At 44.1% G+C, this 24,778-nt stretch overlaps 1 protein-coding gene across 3 annotated transcripts in view; it reads right to left on the bottom strand.

Annotated features, from left to right (window-relative positions):
• The window catches only part of Epb41l4a (erythrocyte membrane protein band 4.1 like 4A), a 266,656-nt gene that overhangs the window by 153,896 nt on the left and 87,982 nt on the right, over positions 1-24,778 (bottom strand). The window contains exon 1 of one of the 3 annotated variants that reach the window (XM_045132758.1): positions 20,084-20,104. The exons of the other annotated variants lie outside the window; for them this stretch is intronic. Coding sequence (XP_044988693.1) covers positions 20,084-20,089 — 6 coding nt within the window. The 5' untranslated portion in view covers positions 20,090-20,104. Of the gene's footprint in view, positions 1-20,083; positions 20,105-24,778 lie in introns of those variants that run through there. 3 annotated transcript variants of the gene reach the window in all.

Below are 24,778 nucleotides of genomic sequence, written 5' to 3'. Positions count from 1 at the left end.
GCAACCATGACCCTGCTCTATATTGTCTAGGGGCTCTATTCAAAATCCTACATTGCAAATCCAATGACCCTCTCTTTAATGCGTTTGTCATACTCTCCAAACCAGTACCAAGTGGGCTGCCAAACTTGTTAATCCAGCCCCCCTCCTTTCAAAGAGAATCAACACTCCTCCCACTGTCCCAATGCAGAGCAGCTGGCCCAAGCTCAGTGGTGGCCATCTCTCAAACAACTGCAGATGAACCAGGCCACAGTCTATGGTGGGAAACTTTCTCTCTTTTTTTCTATGACAACTGATATCTGTCATATCCTTCTGGTCTATGTTCCTTCAAGCGCACTAGTTCATTACTTTTAAATGTAGCTTTGCAACACTGAAAGAGCACAGCTAGCTTCTCACACAAACTACTTCTAGCCCAGCCCTGAAAAAGTCTTTTCCCCTCATGAGCCAAGCCACACAGTCCACAGTTCATCTTCATTTATGTCTTCCAATTCACACCAAAATGGTCCAGCAAGGTCTGTTTACAGCACTGCAAGGTGTCTCTTGGTTCAAAGTTTCATATCTTGGGGGCTAGAGAGATGGCTTTGTGGTTAAGGCACTTGCCTGTGAAGCCTAAGGACCCAGGGTCAATTCCTCAGGACCTACATAAGCCAGATGCACAATGTGGACCATGCATCTAGAGTACATTTGCAGTGGTTAGAGGCCCTGAGGCACCTGTTATCTTTCTCTCTCTTCCTCCTTCTCCCTCTCAAATACATAAATAGTAAATGTAAATTTTAACAAGTTTCAAATTCCTCCTGAAAATCAGTTCCAAAGACCAAAAAAGACATAGTCAGATTTGTAGAAACAATCCTACTCCTTTGGTACCAATTTTCTATTGTAGTTACTTTCTAATTGCTGGGTCAAAACACCTAACCAAAAACAGATGATGAAAGGAATGGGTTTATTTTGGTGTACAGTCTTGAAGGGAAGCTTCTTGATGTCAGAGAAAGAATGGTAGACCAGAGGTGGACATCATATCTTGCCACAGTGTTGGTAAAAAGCACCAAGAGTGAGCTGAACTCTGGCCAAGGAGAGCTTAAGAACACTCCCAGCAACATACCTCCTCCAGCAAGGCTCCTCCTCCAAACTGCCACCAGCTGGGGACCACACATTCAAAACACAAGTTTATGAGGGAATCTGGTTCAAACCATAACTACCAAAAGACAAAATCAGAAGACAGAATATGTAAATAACAAGCTCTCCTAGTGGAGAATGGTAAATATGAGTAAGATATAAATAAAGAGTCAGGGAAGAAGTACAAAAATAAAATAAAATAAAAACTTGACTGAGCTGAAAGGCATAATTTTCTAGATTAAAAGGGCTCCCAGCAACATCAATGCAGGAGAGGAAAAGACACATACTTAGGCTAGGTAGAATAAAAATGAGAACCCAAATCATCTACAACCACACGCTGTTATACGTTTATCAACATGCTTTTACTAGTCAACTGTTGGTATTAATACAACTTTGCTATTTCAGGATACTCACTTGGGTGTATGAAGTTACTTGATTGTTTCAGACCACTTCAAAAAAATCCATTAGAATTAACAACTACTCCTTATTAAGCACTTCCCACTCAACCTCACAAATCTTGTTTATCAAATGCTTTGCCTAATTCTGTGTCCCTGTAGTTATCAACCTCCTGCATATCAAACTCTGAAAGCCCTATATTTCCTGACTTCTTCCACCTCCAAATGCTCAACATAATAGTCTGTCTCATTGTTACAAATGATAAGCTTTACTTTGCTTTATCTATAAGTGATCTTGCAGACTTTTCAGGGAGTCAGCAGTCAGAAGGTCTAAGGACTGAAAAATCACATAGGCAGACAAAACAAATTGAACAGATTCATAGAGGGAAAAGAATCAGATTGATATCAAATTTATCAATTGCAACATTGGAAATTAGCACACAACTAATGAGTACTAAAAGAAAACCCCCAGCCAAAATGCTAGTCACTTCTCAGGGACAGCAGCTACAACAACAAAAGGATCTTTTCTGAACATACAAGAACTAAGAAACAAATTTGCACTAATCAGAATCTCAAGCTATGAGAGTCAAAAGTGGGTGGGGGATGGGCACTGAAACAAGGAACCTAGGATAACAAGAAACTTTTAATTTAGTTGTGTAAGAGAAAGGGATACACAGTAAGAAGACATTTAGTAGATGAAGAAAAAGTTCTAAAGGATCTCAACAAGAGCTAAAGAGAGAATATTAAGTTTTATACACTAATACTTTTTTTAAGTTACACCTGCTCAGAACGTATTCTACTGGGAAAGTGCCCATTAGGAATTCCATGTTGCCAGTGAAGCAGATATAGAAATAAAGAAGTCTGACCATACGGCAAAAGGAAGAGAAACAAAGAATAACAAAGTGTCACAAAAAGTGAACAAATCAGGAAACAGAATAAGTGTGTAATGACAAATGAAGAGCGGAGGAGCTACAGCCTTTATGTGAAGTAGTGGACGGTAATTGTAATGCAGACACTTAGCAGCCCTCCAGGGCGGGAGCATCGTTTACGGAAGGAAGCACTCCTGATATTTACAACCAAATCCCCATCACTGTATTATCTGTTACTGACAAATATTAATCTCCTCAGTTTGGATGACGTCCATAGAAGAATTCCTATAGTAACAGTAGTTAGCCAAACCATAGGAAATTCTGAAAATAAAAACAGATTTGGAGAGTTCGAGTGAAACCTACACAAGAGTTTAATTACAAAAGCAATAGATGGATTACAATGGATTACTTTTTTCTTAAAAATTTTTTTTGTTTATTTATTTATTTATTTGAGAGTGACAGAGAGAGAAAGAGGCAGACAGAGGGAGAATGGGCATGCGAGGGCCTCCAGCTACTGCAAATGAACTCCATACCCCCTTGTGCATCTGGCTAACGCGGGTCCTAGGGAATCAAGCCTTGAACCAGGGTCCTTAGGCTTCACAGGCAAGCGCTTAACCACTAAGCCATCTCTCCAGCCCAGGATTACTTTTTTTCTTTATGTATATATTATCTAATTAACTAAATAAATGTGTTTCATAATTCCAAAAGCATCTTTCAAAAAGAAGGTACAGGGACTGGAGAGATGGCTTAGCAGTTAAAGTGCAAAGCCCCAGGACCCAGGTCTGGCTCCCCAGTAGCCTCATAAGCAAGATGCACAAAGTAGCACAGGCATCCAGAGTTCATTTGCAGCAGTTAGAGGTCCTAGCATGCTCATTCTGTCTGTCTCTCTCTGTCCCTCTCTCTCTCAAAAAATTAAATAAAAATAATGCCGGACATGGTGGCACATGCCTTTAATTCCTAGCACTTGGGAGGCAGAGGTAGGTAGATCGCTGTGAGTTCAAGGCCACCCTGAGACTATATAGTGAGTTCCAGGTCAGCCTGGACTAGAGTGAGACCCTACCTTGAAAGACCAAAATAAATAAATAAATAAACAAAAATAAAATTTTAAAAGAAAGTAGAAAAAGAAAAGGTGACCCAGAGGTCATTTCAGGCAGAACAGCACAGACTGGCTCTGAGACAGTCAAGTTAAGGGCCCAGGTTTCCCTATCATAGCATCTGGACTCACTGCAGTCACAGTGACCACTTGAGTCTCAGTTTTGACTTTTGTGAAATGGGAAAATTCCACTAAATATAAGTTCTTTTCAACTATGGCAGCCTTGAATGTAAAGAACACTGTAGACTGAATTGTTTGGAAGTCTTTATAGACTGTTTCCCTATGGGCAAACATTAGCATCCCCTAGTCAGTCCCCAATAAGCCCACAATCCACCAGAAAAGCATGCCCAATCCTGCATCCAAGAAGAAATCCTATCACAGGCCCATCAAGGGACCTGCCTGCCCTGTACTCAGCCACAACACACGAGGGTCCATTTCATTACACAGAACCTCAACAGCAATAAACCCGCTACAGGGTTATAGGCCAGACTGTAAATCCAAATAGTTTTAAGAAAATACTTGCTTTCATTTCAAATTTCTGAAAAGACATGAAAATTAAAAACATCTGTTAGAACAAAAAGTTTTACACCTGGGCTTGGTCTGTGTAAGTTCTCTCACCACATCATCCTCGGCACACAGGGAGCTAGCTCAGTGCCACCATTTTATTTACTGCTCCTTTCTTCAGCCCTCCAGGAAAGGACATGGCGTATGCAAGGGACTCACGGTGCCAACGGCCACTGAACTCCCCTGAATTCACCCGGTCACCTTCGCACTCATTCACACTTCCTTTATTCCCTTCCTTGTTCCCTACCTTTAAAATAAAAAAAAAAATCAGCTAATTGACAAAAGTCACTTACATACTTGCCACATATGTTCTACACTGAAACAAAAAACCTTGAAGCAAAGGGTAGTCATCCCAGATCATTATTTATTCACTTCAAGAGCATGCATGAGCAGCCACAATGCACCGTTCTAGATTTTTTTTTCAATTTGACAAAGAGAGAGATGGGGGGAGGTAGAGAAGAGGCAGAGAGGGGAGAATGGATGCACCAGGGCCTTCAGCTGCTGCAAACGTGCTCCGAACGCATGCGCCCCCTTGTGTGCGTGTGCGACATTGTGCACTTGTGTCACTGTGCATCTGGCTTATGCGGGACCTGGAGATTCGAACATAAGTTCTTAGGCTTTGCAGGCAAGTGCCATAGCCACTAAACCATCTCTCCAGCCCCTAGTTTTTGTTAGTTTAAAAAAAACACACACACTTCATTTAACTCACATAATTGTGTCTGACAAGGCATCAGTAGCCACAGTTTTTCAAATAGGGAAACTAAGGCTCAGGAAAATCAGCTGAGTGATGTGGAAAAGCAGTGGAACCCGGAAGTGCTGAAGTGCAGAAGCCAGCCCTGGGTCTCCAATCTCAGGCCTTTCTGAACAAGATGTTAGGCTCACAAGAACAGTGTTTCTCACCAGAAAAATTAGAGAAAAGTTCGTTAGAAAAGTAACTGAAGGGATAACTCCCAACAGTTTAAATTCAATGATGGTAGGAAATATCTTCTGATGCTACTTTTACAGATGAAGAAATGTCAAAAGTAGCTGCACCTATACAGTAAGACGCTTGCTTTCCTTAGGACGAGAAACGCAGGGCGGGGATGTGGCTCACTGACTTTGAGCTTGGTCCCCAGAACCACATAAAACTGGGCGTGGTGCCACATAAATGTAATCCTAGCACTTGGGAGATGGAAGCAGGAAGATCAGGAGTTCAAGGTCATCCTCAGCTACTTTGGAAGTTGGAGGCCAGCAAAGGACTACAGGAGACCATGTCTCCAAAAATAAAGAACTGCTTATTACAAGCTTCAGCTATAAATAAAAGCACCTTGCATATATTATACCATTACTTTGAATAAAAGAAAGGGAGAGGAGAATAGAGGAAAGGAAGGCAGGTAAGCAGAACCTGACTGGCAATGGAGTTTGTTTGTCCAGGTAATCTACTCTTTACATCCCCCACAGTTAGATAAATTTTCATTACATGCCATCTCCATTATGTGTTAACTTTGTTTCTGGTTCATATATTTTCATTATTTCTAACATATGGACAAGTTATAATCTTTAAATAATGCTGCAATATGGGCTAGAGAGATAGCTCAGCGGTTTAGGCACTTGCCTGCAAAGCCTACTCCTTAGTACCCAGGTAAAGTCAGATGCACAAAGTGGCCCATGCATCTGGAGTTTGTTTGCAACATCTGGAAGGTGTACCCATTCTCTCTCTCTCTCTCTTCCAGCCATCTCTCTTATCTATCTCTGCTTACAAATAAATTAAATAAAAAATTTAAGTAATGCTGTGATATGGGGAAAAAAATAAGATAATCTTAGAATCTGACATGCCATAGAAGTTTATATATAAAGCATCATATTCCTGATCAGCAAAATATTAGATATCTGATAACCGATTTTCAATGGTTATATCTAACTTTGTTTTTAATAAATGAAATGATTATTGATAATGTTATACAAGTTAAAAACTAGACTTAACAATATTTATTGCAGAGTCAAGTAATAACCAACATACAGGCTAGAATCCATTCACCTCACTCTTCAGTGTTTGCCCACCTCACTGATTTAAAAACACTGTTCACGTTAAACCTCTGCTAGCAATTAACACTGGCATTAAAGGTAAGAAAGTCAAATTTGTATCACTGGAATTTTATTTTATAATTCACCTTTTTGTTAATGCCTGAAATTTTAAACTTGCTCATTTATCCTCAACTAGCAAAACACCTAATAAAACTGGTTCATTCCTTATAATTTTTGGCTAAATAGTTAAAGCATTAGTAGAACGGCACTAAAAGAATGTATCTCACATATACATCTTTTGTACTTCATATATGATTATTTTATATGTGAATCACCAACTCCTGCCACAGGTCTGAAATTTGGGTTTTCCTGAATTAGGAAAAGAATGCTGCTGACCAATTACCACTGGTACTACAAGCTTCCTACTTAATCCTGGCTCGGTGGTTGGCTAGCTGAGGGGCCGGAACTGCCGCTGTTCCCTGCAGCTCTTTGTCCTCGAGAGTATCTCAAATCAAGCCACACTTTGAACAATGTGGATGCTGAGGTCCACATTTTCCACTTCTGGTTCATTGCTACTTTTACTCTGTAACTGCAACATCCCCCCCTTTCTGACACTATCTGTTCAGTGTCCCCCAGTTGCACCTCTCATCTCATGGACTGTCATGCAAATTAAATCTGATGCTTTTTACAGAAAGAGCAATGTAGATGGATACAAACAAGCAACCATTTTCAGCACCCTAACCCTTCGCTGAAGGTAACAGGACAGCCCAAAGCTGGTGGTCCATGGGGTAACTTGCCGTGTCAAAGGGAGACAGAACACCTGTCACAAAGCTGTGAGTCAAAGCAAGACTTCTACATAACTTTCATATTCAGTGTTCTTATTCAAAAAGGAATTAATAACATCTGCCCAAGTGACAGCACAGGCTATCTTGGAAGATCAAATATAACATACAAGGAAGCTCTCTTTAAAGGCACAGAGCACCACATAGATTGCTAAGGTCTCATTTCTACCATTCACTGCAGGAGGTGCACAATCACAGACACGGTTTTGTGCTGAACTGGCTCTGAAGAATTGAAAGATGATAGTAAGAGCATTTTGATAATTTGATAAAAATAATTATAAGGGAATAAAACAGTTAATGTAGATTTCATAATTTTAAACTTAAAAACCGCAAGGTACAGAATATTAACAGCTACAGTTTATCTTCATTCCATATTTGTTAAGTAGCAAGTTATTGTTTTAACTTTGTCAAACAACAGATGAAGAAGCTGAGACACACAAGATGGATAAACTTACTGTTCACTTGACTGGATCTAGAATCGACTAGAGGACAAGTAAGTCTCTGGACACATCTGTGAGGAGTTTCTAGATTAGGTCAACTGAGGAAGGACCCACACTAACCATGGTGGTCCTCCATGGGGCTGGAGTCCCTCGCGGAATAAAAAGGAGAAAGGGCTGGGCGTGGTGGCACACGCCTTTCATCCCAGCACTAGGGAGACTGAGGAAGGAGGATGGCTGAGAGCTCAAGGCCAGCCTGGAAATACAGAGAGTACCAGGTCAGCCTGGACTACAGTGAGACGCGACCTTGAGAAGATTTTTAAAAAAGGAGAAAGCTAGCTGAGCACAGCATTCATCTCCCCAGCTTCCCGACTGTCGTCGGCATGTGACCCGCTGCCTCACTCCTGTCACTGTGCCCTCCGCCACAACGGACTGTACACCCCCACACTGTGAGCTCAAACAAACCCTTTCTTCTTAAGTTCCTTTTGTTAAGCGTTTTGTTACACCAATGAGAGAAGTACTTATTAGAGAGGGCAAAACTAGTGCAATGCTTTAAGCATGGTAAGTAGAGGAGACAGGATTTGAACCCAGACCATCTGGCTCTGGTGCTTAGGCTGGTAATTGTGCTATCCTGCACTGACTAGTCCCTTTTAGGCATAAACTTTAAAAGAATAAAATTCGTGATGCTAACACAAGTGCAATAGTGGCGCATAGCCATGGTGGGAAACCAACTGCTCTTGATTTGGCTAACTGATCCCCTCAGTGGTACGAGACCCATAGCTGGAGCTGGGAAACAAGTCAGAACCATATCCAAATATAAGCCCACTCTCCATTAACAAGCTACCATCAATCATGGGCTACAAGAGGGCCTACACCTATAAAATTCTCTATAAAAAAAAAGTAAGGGTTATCTCATTTGTCTGATGCTAACTTACTCTCCATTGGAGAATCTGCTTCTCTTTTTCAGATAGATGTAGATCCTAAGGAGAGAGCCACCCCAGCATACCTCAATAAGGCCCTGGCTGAAACTCAGAACAACTGGTGAAACAAGCAAGGGTGCTGTTTTCTTGGTGAACAGGTACCAGCACAAGGGGGAAGGAGATCAACACAGAGAAAAATCAACTCCTACCAAATCAGAGAGCCAGAGACCTAGAGGCCCCCAATACCACATCACCAAAGCAGACCAAAAATGAACCCAACATGGTTCAGAGAAATTTTGTGGAAGAGGGGGCAGAAAGAATGTCAGAGCCACATGTTGGGTCAGGATATGCAGAGACATTTATCCTACCCATAACTGTGGGCTAACTCCAGAATGCATGACCCATATACCTCAACAAAGAGGAGCCAAGGGGAGGGGGTAGGTCATGTATGAGCCTACTAATGGTACCAAATTGACTGTACTTGCTGAGTTCAAAACTAATTAATAAAAAAAATATATGTTTAAAAAAAATGCTTTTAAAAACAATAGTTGAACTTTTCAATACTTTAAAAGGCAATGGAATTAGAGTTAGGAAAAAAATACCTAATATGTATTTATTAAATTGCCAATGTACTAAAAAAAAAAAAAGAATAAAACTATGGGTCTGTGTAATGAGATCCAAATACATGCATAGTTCTACATAGATTTACATGATCAACGGTGATCATCTCTCTGTAAAGAAAGCCGTTATTGGGCTGGAGAGATGGCTTAGTGGTTAAGCGCTTGCCTATGAAGCCTAAGGACCCCGGTTCGAGGCTCAGTTCCCCAGGTCCCACGTTAGCCAGATGCACAAGGGGGCGCACGCGTCTGGAGTTCGTTTGCAGTGGCTAGAAGCCCTGGTGCGCCCATTCTCTCTCTCTCCCTCTATCTGTCTTTCTCTCTATGTCTGTTGCTCTCAAATAAATAAATAAAAAATGAACAAAATGTTAAAAAAAAAAGAAAGCCGTTATCAGGGGAGGTAGACCCAGAGAAAGCTCTTCACTCTTCCTTCTACAAACTTCTACAGTATTGGATTTCTTGCTGTTGTGCATATGTTTAGGTCAACAGGCCATCTTAAGGAAAGGAAGCCACCTTTTCTACATGTTAAGAAACTGTTCCTGGGCTGGAGAGATGGCGTAGCGGTTAAGCGCTTGCCTGTGAAGCCTAAGGACCCCGGTTCGAGGCTCGGTTCCCCAGGTCCCACGTTAGCCAGATGCACAAGGGGGCGCACACGTCTGGAGTTCGTTTGCAGAGGCTGGAAGCCCTGGCGCGCCCATTCTCTCTCTCTCCCTCTATCTGCCTTTCTCTCTGTGTCTGTCGCTCTCAAATAAATAAATTAATTAAAAAAAAAAAAAAAGAAACTGTTCCTACAAATCTATGTCACATCAACATGGTAGAGAAGCCATGGACTCTGTTAAGCAAGCCCAAGTTCAAACTAGTCCCCACTACAAAATATTCATGTGAATTAGAAAAGTTGCTTAACGTGCTATGTCCACGTTGCTTATAGGTTTGTTTTCAAGATGGATATAGGCCAAGAATCTAGTCTCAACAGGTACCTTGGTGTTACCTAAAAGCATTAAGATGCCTGCCCAAAATTGGATCTGCTGCTAGATGTACCCAGAAACCAGTGGAGAAATTTGATGCTATTCCACCATATCACTGACCCCAAAAAGAAACAACTCTTGTGCCCATGCTTGTCATTGTAGAGACCACATGCATGCATGCACAACGCACACCAGGTATCCCCTGGCATGGGCAAAGTCAGGGTGCCCTGAGGTTATAGAGTGCAGGGTACCATGGAGGTCAAGAACAGAATGTGATCATTTGAATTAGGTGTCCCCCATAAGCTCATTGTTTTGAATGCTTGGTTCCCAGCTGATGGCAGTTTGGGGGCTGGAGCCTTGCTGGAGGAGGCGTTATGGCAGGGGTAAGCTCAGAGGTGTTGTAGCCAGGTCCCCTTTGCTACAGTTTTGCTCGCTCTCCTGCTACTGCTGTTCACCTGATGTTGGCAAGGAGGTGATGTCCAGCCTCTACTCTGCCATGTTTTCTCATCGTCAAGGAGCTCCCCCTGGAGACTATAAGCCAAAATAAATAACTTTTCTCCCATATCTGCTTTTGGTTGGGTGCTTTCTGTCAGCAATGATAAGACAACCGCAACAGAACTCGTTATTGCTTTTGTGACGTTGTTTATGTACTTATAGCTATGTGTAAATGGTGACAGGCTTTCCTCCAATACTGTTTGGAAAGTATCACAATGTACTGCAGGAATTCAGCATATCTTTGAGAGTATCAGTGCCATATTTCAGCTCTTGGGTGGGCGATACTCAGGAGCTGAAGCCTTGGAAGACTCAGGGGTCGTGCAAAGCTCTCAATGAGTGGCCTCTGAATTCTGAACTCAAAGAATTAAAATCCATAGACCAGAGGCTAAGATCTGGAGAGGTTATCAGATTGCAGACAGAATTTAAGAACAGGAAGGAAAATAGAGCTTTTAACCAAGGTGGTAAGAGGGGGCTTCCACAAATGGAAAAGCCCACCCCAAGAGCCAGGTTGGGGTCTTCTATGAGTCCCCTGAATGGGCAGTTAGATGAGTCAATTGAGTCCCGAGTCAGGTGTCTAGGGTCAGGTTTTCTGGAAAGGGGAAGTCTTACCAGAAATCTTAATCCTCTAGAAAGAGCCTTCTCAGAAGGAGGTGGAAGGGCCTTCAGGGGACAAAGATAAGAAAGGGCCAGACCCTTTTGACATTTCTGACCTGTAGCAAAGTGGAATGACCTAGAGTCTCCCTCCACGGGCTCAGAGACATTCCTCACTTTTACTTTCTGGGCCCTGTCATCCCTAAACTGCCTCACTGCTATCCCGAGATCAGTGTCAAGCCAAGCAGTGGTAGGGCAAGACTGTAATCCCAAAATGCTAGAGGCTGAGGCAGGAGGATTGCAGGTTCTGGGCTACACAGGAGGAGACTCAGATCACACACAGCATATGGTAGGGAGAACAAAGGAAGGGTAGATTTTGGGGGTTTTGTTTGTTTGTTTTTCAAGGTAGGGTCTCACTGTAGCTCAGGCTGACCTGGAATATCACTATGTAGTCTCAGGGTGGCCTCAAGCTCATGGCGAGATCCTCCTACTTGCCACCCGAGTACTGGGATTAAAGGCGTGCCCCACCATGCCCAACTCTAGATACTGATTTTTTTTTTTTATTTTTTTTTGCTTTTTCGAGGTGGGGTCTCACTCTAGCTCAGGCTGACCTGGAATTCACTATGTCCTCCGCAGGGTGGCCTTGAACTCACGGCGATCCTCCTACCTCTGCCTCCCGAGTGCTGGGATTAAAGGCGTGCGCCACCACACCCGGCTAGATACTGATTTTTAAGCATAATGTTTGTTTTAAAGATTCCACAGTATCCTCAAGGTCTACAGAACTTAAGAATCATTAGGGATGAGAAAACAGTCCTGCACTTGGGGAAGTTTTCTCTATCAGTTGAAATGGAGACCTTTCTCAATGGGCTAAGTTGGGATATCACAGTTTAGGAAAGAGCCTCTCACTGAGAAAGCTGCACCCTGAGCATTTCATTTCTCAGCACGGCTCCTAATTCCTCTGGTTCTGCCGCGACCCCCCCCCCAGAAAACACGTGGGGAGAGACAGCAGGAGATGTCAAGAAGGGGGAAGGGAGAGCAGCAGGACCGTGCGTGTGGTGTGCAGTGACCCCATCAGCCAATTAAGGAGATCCAGCCTGGTCTCCATGGGAGCTGCAGCCAGCGCACAATAGGAAGGATAATGGCTGTGACACGAAGCCCCAGGAGATGGGATGTGGATGAACATGAAGCAAGCAAACACACTGACAAAGAGAACACAACAGAGTGTTGTGTTTGCAGCCGCTAAACTCAGAAATGGAGGGCCCGGCCAGGAGGGGAGCACATGTCTTCCTGACGTGACCGTTTCGGGTCCTCTTCTCTCTCCCTCCGTGCGCCTCCGCAGTCTCCACCCCACCCCCACACAGTGCTGCCCGCAGACCTGATGCCACTTTTTAAAAACACGTGTCACCAGCTCTCTGTTTGCATGAATGCATCTCTGGCAACTTGGCTGTCTACAAGACCTCTGATTAGCCAGGAGGGACATCACATCGAATTATACTATGCCTCCCCTGTCAACGGACCGAAACTGCTCACTGAGCATTCACTCCAGGTCACCAACAGGGCTGCAGCGCGTCGCCCACAGCCGGTTTAAGAACATGAGACGAGGGGCTGGGGAGAGGCTCAGTGGTTAAAGGAGCTTGCTCACAGCCACAGGAGGTGGAGACAGGAGAACCCTGCAGCTCACAGGCCAGCAGCTAGTCTGACCTTCCTATCAGCAAACAAGAGGGTCCCCTGCCTCAAAAAAAGGTAGAAGGAGAATACCAACATCCTAAAGTTGTCCTCTGAGCTCCCCCCAGGCCCAGTGGTTCACATGTGTCCATACACACACGCACACACAAAGCAGCAATTTGAAAATGAGACAAAAGGTATGGGCAAAGCTAACCATTAAAAACTTCAGGACAGAAAGTAAGTTTAGAAAAGGTTTTTGACCTGGTCTTCTAAATATTTACACTTAGGCCCATAGAATAATAGGCCTCTCAACTTTAGTCAGGAAGCTTCTTTCTGCAGCAGGCAACAATTACCAGGGAGAGTCAAAGCTGGTCAGAGTGCTAAGAGTAAGTGACTGCTGAATGCTCAGTCCAAAGTCAGAACTCTGTGCTGCCCCCTCAAAGGCTTAAAGAACACTGTGGAGGAGGGGGGGAAGGACCAGAGGCAGCAGCCAGGGGAGTAGTAGTCACGAAATCTGGATATAACGTAGCTATTGCATTCATGAACTCACAGTAGCTGTAGTTACACAAGACTTGCACAAGAGAGGGCAGTCGACAATCCCTCATTGACCGAAGAGGGAGTCATGAGGCCCGCAACCCTCACAGAGTTGCTACTGCCCAGGGTATAGGAACTGCTCCAGTAAGAAACCACCCACCTCTGCTCATGCGAGCAACCATAATTAAACTCTCAACAGGACACCAATGGGGAGATACTTGCGTGTGTACACATGAAAGCAGGAGGGGTCTAGTTGAGAAGAAAGGGTTCAGCAGACATGGGAGATAAGAGAGACTAATCGGGTTGAATATGATCAAAATACAGTGTGTGTGTGTGTGTGTGTGTGTGTGTATGTGTGTGTGTGTGTGTGTGTATGGAATTATCATTAATATCACTAAATTAAGTTTACAAAAACAAAAGAAAAAACAAAAAAAAAAAATCTTACCAGCTCTAGACAATTAAAGGAAACAGGGTATATGAGAAAAGACCATCCAGTACAGTGCTTTTAGATTTTCAAGCCATTAATCCAGGCCCACAAACATCCTCCAGATGCTTCGTCGTAGTCACACCAGGCAGACTGTTTATTATGACAAGATTTCTGGACAGAAGTCTGTCCACCACTCTCCATCCTCACTACCCTCACCCTAAGACCCTAGACAACTGCAATAGTCTCATTTCTAATTTGTTAACACACAAAGGAATGAGTTTCATTGTAGCAATTTCATACATACATGCCGTTTTACTTGTTTTTTTGTTGTTTTTTGTTTGTTTGTCGAGGTAGGGTTTCACTCTAGTCCACACTGTCGCGAAATTCACTATGTAGTCTCAGGGTGGCCTTGAACTCATGGTGTTCCTCCTACCTCTGCCTCTTGAATGTTGAGATTAAAGGTGTGTGCCACCACACCTGGCTCTCCATTTTGTTTGTTCTCATTCATCCATCTCCCACTACCCTCCCTACACCCTACGCCCCAAATAGTTCCCCCCAAGTGCTTTCATGTCACTTGCAGTCCACTATGCTTCTCCTCCTCTCCCGTTCCCTTAGGACGCCTTCCTCCCCTCTGTTTTCATGATCTGGTGCACACACATACACATTTCTAGAGTCTGCCTATGAGAAAGAACAGTGTACTTGTCTTCTTGAGTCTAGCCAATCCCATTTCAAATAATGATTTCTGAGGCTTGGGAAAGAGCTCAGTGGTGAAAGGTGCTTGAACAGCCTGCTGGCTGGGTGGGGTTCAATTCCCAGTACCCACATAAAGCCAGATGCACAAAGTAGCACATGCATCTGAAGTTTGTTTGCAGTGGCAAGAGACCTTGGTAGACCCACCATGTTCTCCCTTTCAATAAATAAAACAATATTAAAAAAAAATAAAATAAAATAACAATTTCTTATGCAACTCTTAATTGTGTCACCACATCTAATTTCGGTGCTTCCTGCCCCAATAGAAGCCAGAGTATTTCAGCATGTAGATTTGTCTTTATCACCTTTTTAAAAAATTCTTCAGAGAAGTTTCAATATAATTAAATACAAAATCTAAATTCCTACTCCTTGATCTGCAAGCCCCTTTGCTACTTAGTCCTGACCCCTCACAGCGGGTGCCTTTCTTCCCACCCCAGCCCCAGCCCCTGGGCTCATGGGCACAGATCCTTTACACTTGCTAGTCCATTCCTGGGAACGGTGCCCACCCATCTTTGGTAACCCATCAGGTGGTGATTTGCAACTGCCTGTAATCATGAGGAAAGTCTTCTTAATGAGTGGGAAGAAAAGGGAAAAGCCTTCCAGCTTTGTGTCCAGAGCAAAGACACAAAGAACACTAGAAAGCAGGCAAATATCAGGGCAAAGTTCATTTTAAGGCCAAACATAGATGGGCATGGGACAGTTTAAAGAAAGCCCTGCATAACCCTAGCACAAGTGCACTTCAGGCTAGAGTTTCCTCAGTAACAGTAATGTACTGAGAAGTAACGAAAACACAAACAGAAGGGCTCGGCTGCCAATTACCTAGAGAACTAGGAATACACAGCTTGTTGGCGTAGAAACTATACACCAAAGGCCTTCTTCAAAGTAGACCATCTGGAGTCAGGAGGAATGTCTTTCCCAATTCCTCTTCGTGTAACTTGGTGCTTCAGCTGAACTATAAGACTCGATATATGAGACCTCCAGCAATCTACTTTGCAGTTCTCCAGGAATAAAGGTGATGTCTTCATCCTTCCCTCTCCCACCCCACCCCTGGTCCCAAAGCTCCAAAGTGGTGTAAGGCTCTTTACTCCACAGGTTATAGTGGACATAATTAAACTGGTGCCCAAATATTCTCAGTGGGAGGACAATACTCTATGGATCCTGTAGTTTAAAAGAGCCCTGCGATTGGGCTTGCCTCTGCGAGATCAGAAACAGGGGTGGGGAGGGGAGGCAAATACAGGAAGAGGTCCACAATGTCAAAGGCCTGGGGGCCAGGCCACTGGGGGACTGAGAACATGATCTTGCTAGCAAAGGTCAAGAGGGAAAGTGCTTTTCTGTTTTGTTCTGATTATTATTATTATTATTATTATTATTATTATTTAATGTGTGTCCCAGAGGTATCTAGGATCAAGTTTGTGTCTTTCCAATTTTTTTCAAGGACATGTCTGAAAACAGTTTCTGATCTCTCCAGGGCAAAAACATCTTTTCATTAGAGGTTTCCTGTTTGTAGTCAGTTCACATAGCTGGCTCACAGGACAATAAATACCACCTGTCTGTAGTTGTCTTCCAGGAATACTGAGAACCCAAACAGTATAGTCAGGTCTCTCAGTCTGGAAGCAAGATGCACTATTTACATTATCCCTTTTCTTTTTTTTTTTTCTTTGTATTCTGAGCCTGTCATGTGAAAATTTTGGTAGCTTCAAAAACATTTGATCATCAATACTGATAACGTGTTCATACTGACACATAACTGACATTTTATCAGCTTTCCTCAGTAGTCAACATGTTTGTGAGATATCTACCTATATATCACAGTTTCCCCTTAAATCCCATAATCTGAGCCTCACAAAGTTCAAACCAACTAGTTATAGTCAGCTTTACCACAATTCGGGCTAGCTGCATCCATCTGCCACAGTCCTCCTCTGTCTGAGCACCCACTACTTACCAGGCACTGCGTTAAGTTCCGGTGCTCTATAACTGCTAGCATGTTTTTGTGCCTGTAAAATATGCAGGCTCCATCTGAAGTGCTTCCAGGCATATCTCTGGTCATCCCCTGGAGCCCTGGAAGGCTGGCAATACTCCTATCTCCTTCCACAGATAAGGAAATTCAGGCTTTGAGAAGCAAAGCCAATGACCTAAGGTCACAGAGCTAAGTCCTGAGTAACTACTCCCTACCTTACCAAACACTAAGATCCCAATCAATAAAGCATCACTTGTCCCTAGTATTGAAATGCCTAAGTGAAAAAGCCATGGAACAAAGGGCCCCTCCTGACCTATGTTGGAAGAGAAGTGCCAGCAAGATGGAGCCATGACAACTGGGAAGAGAAAGTGAACTCTCCTAGCCGAGTGAGCAGAGCAGTTTTCTCTGAGGAGGAAATGGGAAGGGCGTTCCCTGGAAGAGAAGGTGGATCGGAGGCATGCGTTAGGACAACAAAGATTCCAGATGACTTGGTATAAGTGAGCATGTTTCTCAAAGCCATGAATCTGTGGCATGTGTCCATGCGTGACCCTTAGGTCAGGCCCTCCACTCTCCCCTGCTCCCACCTTCTCTAGTCCTTCTCACATCACCTGCCACACAGCATTCAGTGCTCCTCTCCCAAAAATGTCCCCCCATGAATAAAGTAAAAATTCACTGGCAGCATGTTCAAAAACAGCTTTGCCAACCTCTGCTCCTCTGTCTCCTAATGACCTCTTTTGATCCCTTCTCCTGCCAACCAAACCACAAGCACCCACGGTCCCTCCCCTGAAGCCTGGCCTCTGCCCCTCCCAGGTTCCCCACTGGCTGGCAGGAAAGCGCTTCCTCTGCTCTGCTGTGAGCTCCTGCCACCCCTTCCCTTGGCGCTGCCTCCCACTGCGGGCTCCTGCTGCTCTCCCCAGGCAGCCTGCCTCACGGGTGTCTGAACAAGCCCAAAAGAGCCCTGCTGGCCAGGGTACCTGTGTTCTCTCCCTGGGAAGGCTCTTCAAGTTACCAGGGACCACAGTTTGTTTGTACCATCTTCTGCAGATCAGAGAGGGTTCCTCAATTAGCTGATGTACAAAAGCAAACGCTCCCGCCACCACCACGCACACACACACACTGCCCAGCCTCACTCATCTGCTCACGCTGCCTTTTTTCATCATTACATTGACCTACACACAATAACTGGTTACTGTGCACGGCCTGCCTCGCCCAGAGATCGGGGCTGGGAAAGCACAACGCAGGGCCACATCCGGCCCTCTGTCCACTCTCACTGGAGCACAGGAGCACTGCTGTTAAACGGACCGTCAGAGGCAGAGTGCCATAGTTGCAATGAAGACCTGATGGGCCATGCAGCCTAAAATATTTACTGCCAAACCCTGACAGTAAGGCTTGCCCACCCCTGCCAGGACATGGCCTCGCCCTCGCTGCCTCTCCTGTGTGCCACACTCAGCCTCCAGAGCGTCTCCGTGCACGTCCCAGCAGCCAGGCAGCACTCAGTGCGTTAAATCAAAGAGCAGCTGGGGAAATGGAGCAACAAGAGCCAGAGTAGGGGCAATATTAGTAGAGGATGGACTCAAAAGACACCAGAAGGACAAACGAATAGGCCTGGTGACTGTGCTTAAACGCCCGCGAAAAGAAGAGTAGCTGACCAGCATTTGTGGCTATGTTCTCTGTGGCCAAAGGGTGAGACTCTAATCCTCATACCATGATCAGGAGGTCTCCATCAGGGCTGGGGGCTGCACCGTTGATAGTGTAAACAGCAAGTGTCCGGCTCATAGGCAAGGTCAGTCCATGCTAGTTAGCACTGCCCACTTCGTGGAAATAAGCTGGAGAATCAAAGTTTGGTAAGCACAGATAACTTGCATTTTCTGAGTAGCTAACAAGAGAGTATCAAATAAATACAACTGAGCACATTTGTCCATTTTAAATGTGTAAATATTAAAGCAAATGTTAGGCCTGAGGAAGAAAGCCTTTAATGATTAAGTAGATGGCTCAGCAGTTAGGGCACTTGCCTGCAAAGCCCAACGACCAGGGTTTGATTGCCCAGTGCCCACATAAAGCCAGATGCACAAAGTGATGCATGAGACTGGAGTTTGTTTGCAGCAGCTGGAGACCCTGATACACCCATTCTACTCTTCTCTTCCTTCTTCTCTCTCTCTGCTTGCAAATAAATGATAGTATTCCTCCAATTCATCACCTCACAAATGAATAAGGCAGGTTAAGCTATTAAAACCTCAGTTTAGGGCTGGAGAGATGGCTTAGCAGTTAAGCCCTTGCCTATGAAGCCTAAGGACCCCGGTTCGAGGCTCAATTCCCCAGGGCCCACATTGGCCAGATACACAAGGGGGTGCACATGTCTGAAGTTCGTTTGCAGTGGCTGGAGGCCCTGGCGCACCCATTCTCTCTCTCTCTCTGTCTGTTGCTCTCAAATAAATAAAAATAATTTTTTTAAAAAGTCAGTTTATAGCTAACATGCAACAATCCTGAAAGGAAGTAACTTTAAATGTTAAAAGCTATCTTGGGGCTGGAGAGTTGGCTTAGCAGTTAAGGCATTCTCCTGCAAAGCCAAAGGATCTCAGTTCATTTCTCCAGGACCCACATAAGCCAGATGCACAAGGGGGCACATGCATCTGGAGTTTGTTTGCAAGGGCTAGAGGCCCTGACGCACTCATTCCCTCTCTCTCTTTCTGTTGGCCTCTTTCTCTCAAATAAATAAATTAAATTAAAAATTTTTTTAAAGCTCTCTTATTCACAATTACCTACATGCCTTGAAAAGTTGACACTACATGGGGCCCTCTAGCCAAACAATTTGACAAAGTTTTCTGCACAATAATCCAAAATTTTATACATAATCTTGATTTATGTGACAAAATATAAGAGTATTAGAGGAACAAATTCAAAGTGAGACAATTCCTTCAAATATCTACTGATAAAGCCAAGTAAAACGACTTCATCCTGCAGAACAGACCCAGATAATTCATGAAACACTGGATGATTACAAACCATAAAACTCTGTAGAAGAGACATATGCTTGGGAGATATTTAACCTAAACCTAAAAACTATTTAACACTTCGCTGCAAAAAAGTTAACAAGTAACTTATTTCACAGAAGACCAGATACTGAGCAACAAAGAGAAACATCACACACCATGCATGCGACAAGCCAGTCGTGACTACCGAATGTGGCCCATGGTGGCACCTGTCTCCGCATTCTCCCTCCTTCCCTTTCCTCTTTGCTAAGGCCTCCAGAGAGCTTGAGACACACACCTTATCTTATCACCAGTCTCTCCCAGGGACTTTGCTAAGGCATTTGCTGCTAAGCCTTCACAGAAGCTATGCTCAGCACAATGCACGGTGGTGGGTTCCAGGGGTCAGGCAGTCCTGATGAGCGGGCAGGACAAGAGGTCAGTTTTAAGGAAATCCCACAGTGCCAGACCTTTCTGTCCGCCAGGCCAGTGTTCCACATGCGCAGGGTTAGTAATGGTTTACCCCAACCCGTGTGACACATCAGAACTGGAGGTGGCTACTCTTCTGTGACCTGCTGAGCTAAAGCAACAGCCAGCAGGGGAGGGGGGAGGGAAGATGGCCACCTGGGTCCAGAAGATCAGATATGAGGGGCTGGCAGGGCTACCGGGACTCAGCAGGACAGCTTTCATGCTTCCAGTCCCCAGATCAGCATACAAAGCAGGAAAAGCCCAGAAGGCAGCCAGGTTGCCACAGTACTCCTGAGGCTTTCACAGACAAACCTCTCATAACTCAGAAGTAAAAAATAAGCTAGAAACAACACAAAGTACTTTGGGCAGAATAGTTTCTAAACACGCTTCTTAGAGGATTTCTGTAATGCGTACATGCATTTAAAGAAGAGTGGTCCTCAGAGTGCGGCCGACAGGAATAGCGTCCACTTGAAAGCAACTCCGTGAGAGGCACGAACGGGAACCTGGGGAGAGCAGGCAGTCGGCCCTGCGGCAAGTGAGCACTCCCTCGTGTCTTCCACATTCAGAGTGCCCAAGTGCTGTGAAGCATCAACTGAACCTGGTCTCCCCCCAGCCCTGGAAAAACACTTGGTCAAATTTAGCTTATAATTATAATAATTTCAGACATGTCCAAGTTCCTAAGAATGAGGCAAACAGGAACTTCTCCCTGCGTGTACTAGAAGGAAACGGGCTGGAGACAAGGTGGCAGAGTGGTTAAGAACACAGACCGAGCAATAGTGCCCACCATGTTGTCAGCTACTGGCTAGCTCTTTTGGGTGGTGCTGATAAGGTAGATGACCTGGTGGTCTGTTTTGTGTTTATGTCATTAAAAGTCAGTAAAACATTTAGATACTCTAGATCCAGACTGCCTGGACATGAACCATAATTCTGACAGTTACCAACTGTGTGGCATTGGGGAAGTCACTTTAAAAAAGACTAGAAAATGAGAATAACAACACATCTACATCACAGCCCCTTTGTGAAGAAAGGGGCTAATGCCTATAAAATCCTTGAAACAATGTCTAGAATCCAGAAACTACTGGGGCTGCCTATGTTGACACTGTCATGGCCATCCCCACCACCATCATCCTCAGCGTCAACACCATCACTGCCAGTATCACCACCACCAACACCACTTCAGGAAAGGTTAGGAACTTAAGTCTGGAGTCAGACCTGGCTTTGAACTCAGCTTCCAAAAATGAGTAAATCGGGCTGGAGAGATGGCTTAGCAGGCCAAGGGCTTGCCTGCGAAGCCTAAGGTCCCAGGTTCAACTTTCCAGTGCCCACACAAAACCACATGCACAAGGTGGTGCATGGGCCTCAAGTTCAATTGCAGTGGCAAGAAGCCATGGTGCACTCATTCTCTCTTTCTCTCTCAAATAAATAAATGATTTTTTTATTAAAAAAAATAATGGGGCTGGAGAGAGGGCTTAGCAATTACAGCACTTGTCTATGAAGCCTAAGCACCCATGTTCTACTCTCTAGGTCCCACATAAGCCGGACACATAACATGATGCAGTACATACATGTGCACAAGGTTGCACACGTGTCTGGAGTTTGATTACTGTGGCAGCAGGCCCTGGCACACCAATTCTCTCTCATTTAAGAAAAATGCCAGTCTATTAGGTTTGCATCAAAAAACAAACCTTTTTATTAACAATTTTCATACATGTATATAATGTATTTTGACCGTAATCCCTTCCCATTACCTTCTTTTGCTCCTACCCTTCTTGCCTTTCCACTAAACCACTTCCTTCCAACTAGTTCCTCTTCTATTTTGATCTTTCATTGCCCTCCTCTCTTGTCAGTGACAACATGTTGACGGGCCCGACTGTGCAGGTCTTCTCACCAGCTGCTTTGAGGACATGAAGGCTATGCCCACTTGACTTCCCAAGCACTGCTCTGGCCCCTGGTTCCGCACTCCCTGAGCCTTGAAGCACGTGACAGAACTGACTCATGCAGTGCTGAGCACGAAGTAGTCACCTCTTGTCAGCACTCTGTTGAGTTTGGAATTTCCTCAGAAGTCAAGACCATCTACAAAAGAAGCTTTTCTGATAAAAGATGAGAGGACTGATTTATAGGCATAAACAAGTTAGAAACATTAGAGAGTATCTGGCTTTTAATGGGGGTGCTGGTGACTGAACTCGGGGCCTCATGCTTGTGCAGTGAGCACTCTGACCCACTTACTCCCCAGCCCTGCTTTTTGTTTTTATTAAGACCATATTTGCGTGGGTACATCAGGTGTTGATGGCATCTTTTCCCTCCACCCTGCTCCCACTCCACAGGGGCCCTCCTCATCGGGGTTGATGGTATTCCCCACGGGTTCTGTGTTATGCCTTGTGTGAGCAGCAGTCAGTTGTAAGGGACAGCTTGACACGGGAGAGCATAATCTTTGTCTCCAGTTCCAGATATGGATTCCTTTCCACTGAGCAGATCTCTTAGCCAATCAGAAAACCATTGGTTACCCACCAAGGATGTGGGCCACCGTTGTACCAGTGTGTGCTTCTTGTCAGGCTGGTTACCTCTGAGTAGCTTAGACCCCTGCTCAGTCACACCACTGTTGGCCATACTCCACCTCCCTACCCCCCAGAGCTCAGGTAGCACTTTCCAGCACTAGACAGGCTAACTAGCTGGGGACTGGCTCTCTCCCGGATGCCAGCCAGGTCTCTGTCAGCAGCATATGGTGTTCTCAGCAATAGGGTCTTACCTTTTACCTCAGGTGGGTGATAAGTGCTTTGAAAGAATCCTGTCTTGTTTTGGAGACCTTGTAGGTCTCTCCAATCAACAGCTCAACATGGGTAACAACTATTTCAGGTACTGCAAGTTTTAGGTCAGGGCCAAAAATGTTTAAGGTTAGGCTTCATTCCACCCTCTCCAGAGCCCTTCTTGTCAGGTCCTCCTCCTCCTATATTCCTGCTGAGGGATGTATCTTTTACTGTACCTTCAAGGAGAAAGGTTTCTATGGTACCAGTTCATTTTGGGTTTAGTTTTGTGTTTCCTTTCACCCTTCCATCCCTATTGTCTGGGCCTCAAGCTGCCTATCTGGTATGCCAGCAACTCAAGCTGATCCAGGTTAGGAAGCAAACATGAGAGGTAACACATGGCATTTGTGTGTGCTCACTAAATATGATCTGTTTCAAGCCCATCTTTTTTGCTACAGATTTCATTGCCTCATTTCTTACTCCTGAGTATAATCCCATTATGGAAAGGTACCACAACATTTTCATCCAACCAATGATGAGCACTTGAGTTGATTGAAATTCTTAACTATTATGAATTGAGCAGTTATAAACATGGCTGAGCAAATGTCTGCAGTGAAGTGTGGAGCATTTAGAGCAAATGCCCAGTAAGAGAGTAACTGGGTCTGTTGGTAGTTTTATATTCATCTTTTTCAGGAGTCTCCATATTGATTTCCACAGTGCAGGTTTGCATTCCCAAATGAGGGTTTCTTTTTCCCCACATCCTCACCAACATTTGTTGTCATTTGATTTTTTTTTAATGATTACCATTCTTACTAGAATAAAGTGGAATCTCATAGTTGTTTTAATTTGCATTTCCCTGATGGTTAGGAATGTTGAACATTTTCTTAAGTGTGTATGAGCCATTTGTATTTCTTCCTCTGAGAACCCTATTCAGGTTTCTGCCCCCCTTTTTTTCGAGGTAGGGTCTCTCTCTAGCTCAGGCTGACCTGGAATTCACTGTGTAGTCTCACAGTAGCCTCAAACTCATGGCGATCCTCCTACCTCTGCCTCCTGAGCGCTGGGATTAAATGTGTGTGCCACCATGACTGGCTTTTTCTGCCCCATTTTTTGAGTGGGTTGTTTGATTTTTTGTTGTTGTTGTTTAGTGTTTTGTTTTGTTTGTTTTTTAGAGACAGAGGGAGATAAAGAAATAAAAACAGAATGGGCATGGAAGAGTAATTATTTACCAGAACATGTGGATCCATTTTGTAGAACACTGTGAGAAGAATTGATGTTGACCCATCCTTAAAGTTTAATAAAACTCAGTAGCAACTCGAAAAAACAAAAAAAAAGAATGGGTGCACCAGAGCCTCTAACCACTGCAAATGAACTACAAACACATGCGCCATCATGGGTTTGTGCTGTGCCTGAAGAATCAAACCTGGCTCCTTAAGATTCACAGTGCATGGCATTAAGCCATCTCTCCAGCTCTATTGTTTAGTTTTTAGAGTTCTTTATAGATTCTAGATATTAGGCCTCTGACAGACATATGGTTGGCAAAAGTTCCTCCCATTCTGTGGGTTATCTATTGGCTTTGCTTATAGAATGTTTGTCTGTGCAAAAGTTCTTTAGCTTCATGAGATCCCATTGGTTGAGAGATTATTTACTTTCCTGGGCTACTGGGGTTTTGTTCAGGAAGTTTTTCCCCACTCCTATATCGTGGAGAGTTTCTCCTATTTTTTCTTCAGTAGGAGAAGAGTTTTACATCTAAAGCTGACGACTTTAATCCATTTGGAGTTGATTTTTGTGTATGGTGAGATGAGTGGGTCTAGTTTCATTTTTCTACATGTGGTTATCCAGTTTGTCCACCTGCCATCTTTTCTCCAGTCTGCATTACTGGCATCTCTGTCAAAGATGTAACACTTGATTCCTCACTTCTGTTCCATTGGTCTGTATTTCCTTTTATACCAGTACCATGATGTTTTTGTTACTATGGCTTTGTAATAAAGCTGTATTTTTTTTTTTTTTTAATGAGAGAAAGAATTGGCACACCAGGGCTTCAACTATTACAATCAAACTCCAGATGCTTGTGCCACCTAGTGGACACATGTGACCATGCACTTGCCTCACATTTGTGGGTCTGGCTTATGTGGGACCTGGAGAGTCGAACATGGGTCCTTAAGGTTCAGAGGCAAGCGCCTTAACTACTAAGCCATCTTTCCAGCCCTGTAATAAAGCTCTAGATCAGATATGGTGATACCTCAGGAGGTGTTTGTTTTGCTGAGGATATGTTTGGATATTCAGGGCCTGCTGCCATTTCACATGAATTTTGAGATGAATTTTTTTTCTATCTCTGTGAAGAATGATTCTGGAATTTTGATGAGTATTG

This window comes from Jaculus jaculus, chromosome 13, assembly GCF_020740685.1.
Source record: "Jaculus jaculus isolate mJacJac1 chromosome 13, mJacJac1.mat.Y.cur, whole genome shotgun sequence".
NCBI lineage: Eukaryota > Metazoa > Chordata > Mammalia > Rodentia > Dipodidae > Jaculus > Jaculus jaculus.
Note: the sequence above shows the minus strand (reverse complement) of the source record. Positions and strands in the feature narration are given on the sequence as shown.